The sequence below is a fragment of the Sinocyclocheilus rhinocerous genome, unplaced genomic scaffold, assembly GCF_001515625.1.
Source record: "Sinocyclocheilus rhinocerous isolate Xijiao unplaced genomic scaffold, SAMN03320098_v1.1 scaffold1956, whole genome shotgun sequence".
NCBI lineage: Eukaryota > Metazoa > Chordata > Actinopteri > Cypriniformes > Cyprinidae > Sinocyclocheilus > Sinocyclocheilus rhinocerous.
Window position 1 is genome coordinate 503,572 of NW_015638932.1, and position 2,562 is coordinate 506,133.

Here is a 2,562-nt window from a genome sequence, read left to right on the forward strand (position 1 = left end):
CACAGCGGAGAGATTTCAGCATGGAGGATGAAAACCAGACTCAACGAGTGAGTAAAGTAATTTTTTTATCTGATGGCATTTTCTTAAACATTTTAAATTTATTTAGGTAAGATGCTTTTGTGTGAGCATTTGGGGAAATATTTATGCTTTTACTAATGTATTTATGAATTGTGTTTTGAATTTACGAATCGGATTTTGTAAATGTAAATTGTGCTGTGCATTTATGAATTTTGTTTTATAAATGTATTATTTTTGAGGCCGATCTGGCTCCATAGTTTTTAACCACCAAATGTTCTATAAAGGTTGTCTTAAAGTTATGAACAAATGTTCTTCAGTAACTTTAATAGGATGTTTGTTCTGGTCTTTAATAATGTTCTCAATGTTAACACAAAAATGTTATTTATCCATTGCTGATGGAATTTTTTGTTTTGTTTTGTTTTCTGAAATGTTTTAGTTTGACATTTTCATCTAACATTTTTTAAATGTTACTATTTGTTGCGAAATGTTTAGAGAACATTTAAAAGTAAAATTCCGTAATGTCTGCAAAATGATCAAATGGAATGTTCCCCTAACATTCGCATAACCAAGAAAAAAAAGTTTAAAACGTTAAAAAAAACAAAAAAAAAAAACTGGACGTTTTGAACATCCAAAGAATATTCTGAAATAACATTTTCATAACTTAAAGGGAATGTTAGCAGAACATTCATAGAACATATTTTTTTGTTAGCTGGGTAGTTATATTTAGGAGTAACATACAGAAATTACTAACATGTTATGCATGCAATGCCATGCAACATTCAGTTACTAATAATCTGTTTCTTCTCCACAGCGTGAGTGTATCTCTGTCCACGTTGGCCAGGCTGGTGTCCAGATGGGTAACACCTGCTGGGAGCTGTACTGTCTGGAACACGGTATCCAGCCCGACGGCCAGATGCCCTGCCACAAACCAGTGGGTGGCCATGATGACTCCTTCACCACCTTCTTCAGTGATACTGGAGCTGGCAAATATGTACCCCGTGCCATCTTTGTAGACCTTGAGCCAACAGTCATTGGTAAATATCATAAATGTGTTTAATTTTAAGGCCATGTATTTGTCATTTTAACATGTAATCAGTAAAATCATTGCAGCCATAGGCCGCACGTTGAATTTATAATAGAAAGACGGCACACTGTTATAATGCTTAGAGAACATTTATAACAATAATTAACACAATGTAAATTATTTTAAATTGTTTACATAATTAATTATTATATGTATTATTTAATTATAATTAATTGTTTTCATTATTAAATTAAATAATTAGAATATTATAATCACATTACCATGAGAAAATCTTGTTTGTATTACTGAGAATGAAATGTCACTAATGTTTAGGGATCAGAATCAGTATTACTATTTTGAATTAGCTTTTATTTTTATATTTTCAATTTTCATTTTAATTTTGGTTTAAGTTAGTCATTTTGCAAGCTCATATATTTTATTTGCATAAAGGTCAGTGATATTGTAAATATGTAGATTTTATAATTTAATTTAAATTATTATAATAAAATATGTAATATAAATAATTATATAAATGTATACATTTTTCATATTTTTTATTATAGTACATTTTTAATTATTGAATTAAATTTAAAGTACCTGGTATGTATTACTGGGAAATTATACTAAAATGTTTATTTTTTCAGTGGGACAAAGGTCAGGATCGGTGTCATTATAATATTTATTATTTTGAATTAGCTTTTATTTTAATTATAATGTTAGTTTAAGTTTTTGTTATGTGTTTTTATCAGTTTTTAAATATTTCTTAAATAACATATATATATTATAAATGTAAGTATTTCTAAAAATAATGTAATTTATTTTATATTTTATTTCTTAATCAGTGGAAACCAATACAGTGTTTTCTATCGGAATAAGCGCTTGCGTTCAGTCAATAAAAATCGAATAGTTCTTAATTTGTTTGAGAACTGAGAAAGACCATACCATATAGTCGTGGCCACATAACCACCTCGGGAGTGCATTATTTCTCTAGTAATTTTAACGGCCTGGAGTCACAACTACACGTCAAGACATTGTTCAGATCATTTGTTTCAAGACAATTGACATATTTCCGTCCTGAAATCTCGTGTGGGTTGAACACATTTTTTTACGCACCTCATCTCAAACCTTCCGTTGCAAATTCCAAACCGTCATTTTAGAGCTGATAACAGAGGCTTGAGCCATTGATATGCAGGCTAACGCAGTTATTAATGCAGTCTAATGCGGTTATTAGAGAGAGAGAGAGAGATTAAGTGCGTGTGAATACCTGCATCTATGCGTCTCTCAGCAGCGTTCAGCAGCAGCGTCTACTAATAGCGAATCTTTAAGTTAAACTCCTTCATGAACCTCGCTACTGAGAAATGTCATGTAGCTTTTCAGCTGCGAAACTATTTTACTGATAAATTCGCGGGGCAGCGCTGACAAGAAGTTTCTGTTCGCGTCTCCGCGTGTCTGCACTGTGTGCGTCTGTGAGAGAGACTGGGAGAAAGAAAGCATGATTTCCGTAGCCTACATAAAAAAAG

The 2,562-nt window shown here is 31.5% G+C and overlaps 1 protein-coding gene across 1 annotated transcript in view; it reads left to right on the forward strand.

The window, feature by feature from the left end:
- LOC107750052 (tubulin alpha chain-like) overlaps positions 1 to 2,562 on the forward strand; it is a 36,050-nt gene that overhangs the window by 26,723 nt on the left and 6,765 nt on the right. Inside the window, exon 2 of the mRNA XM_016565309.1 lies at positions 830 to 1,052. Within this exon, the coding sequence (XP_016420795.1) occupies positions 830 to 1,052 (223 nt within the window). The remainder of the gene's footprint in view (positions 1 to 829; positions 1,053 to 2,562) is intronic.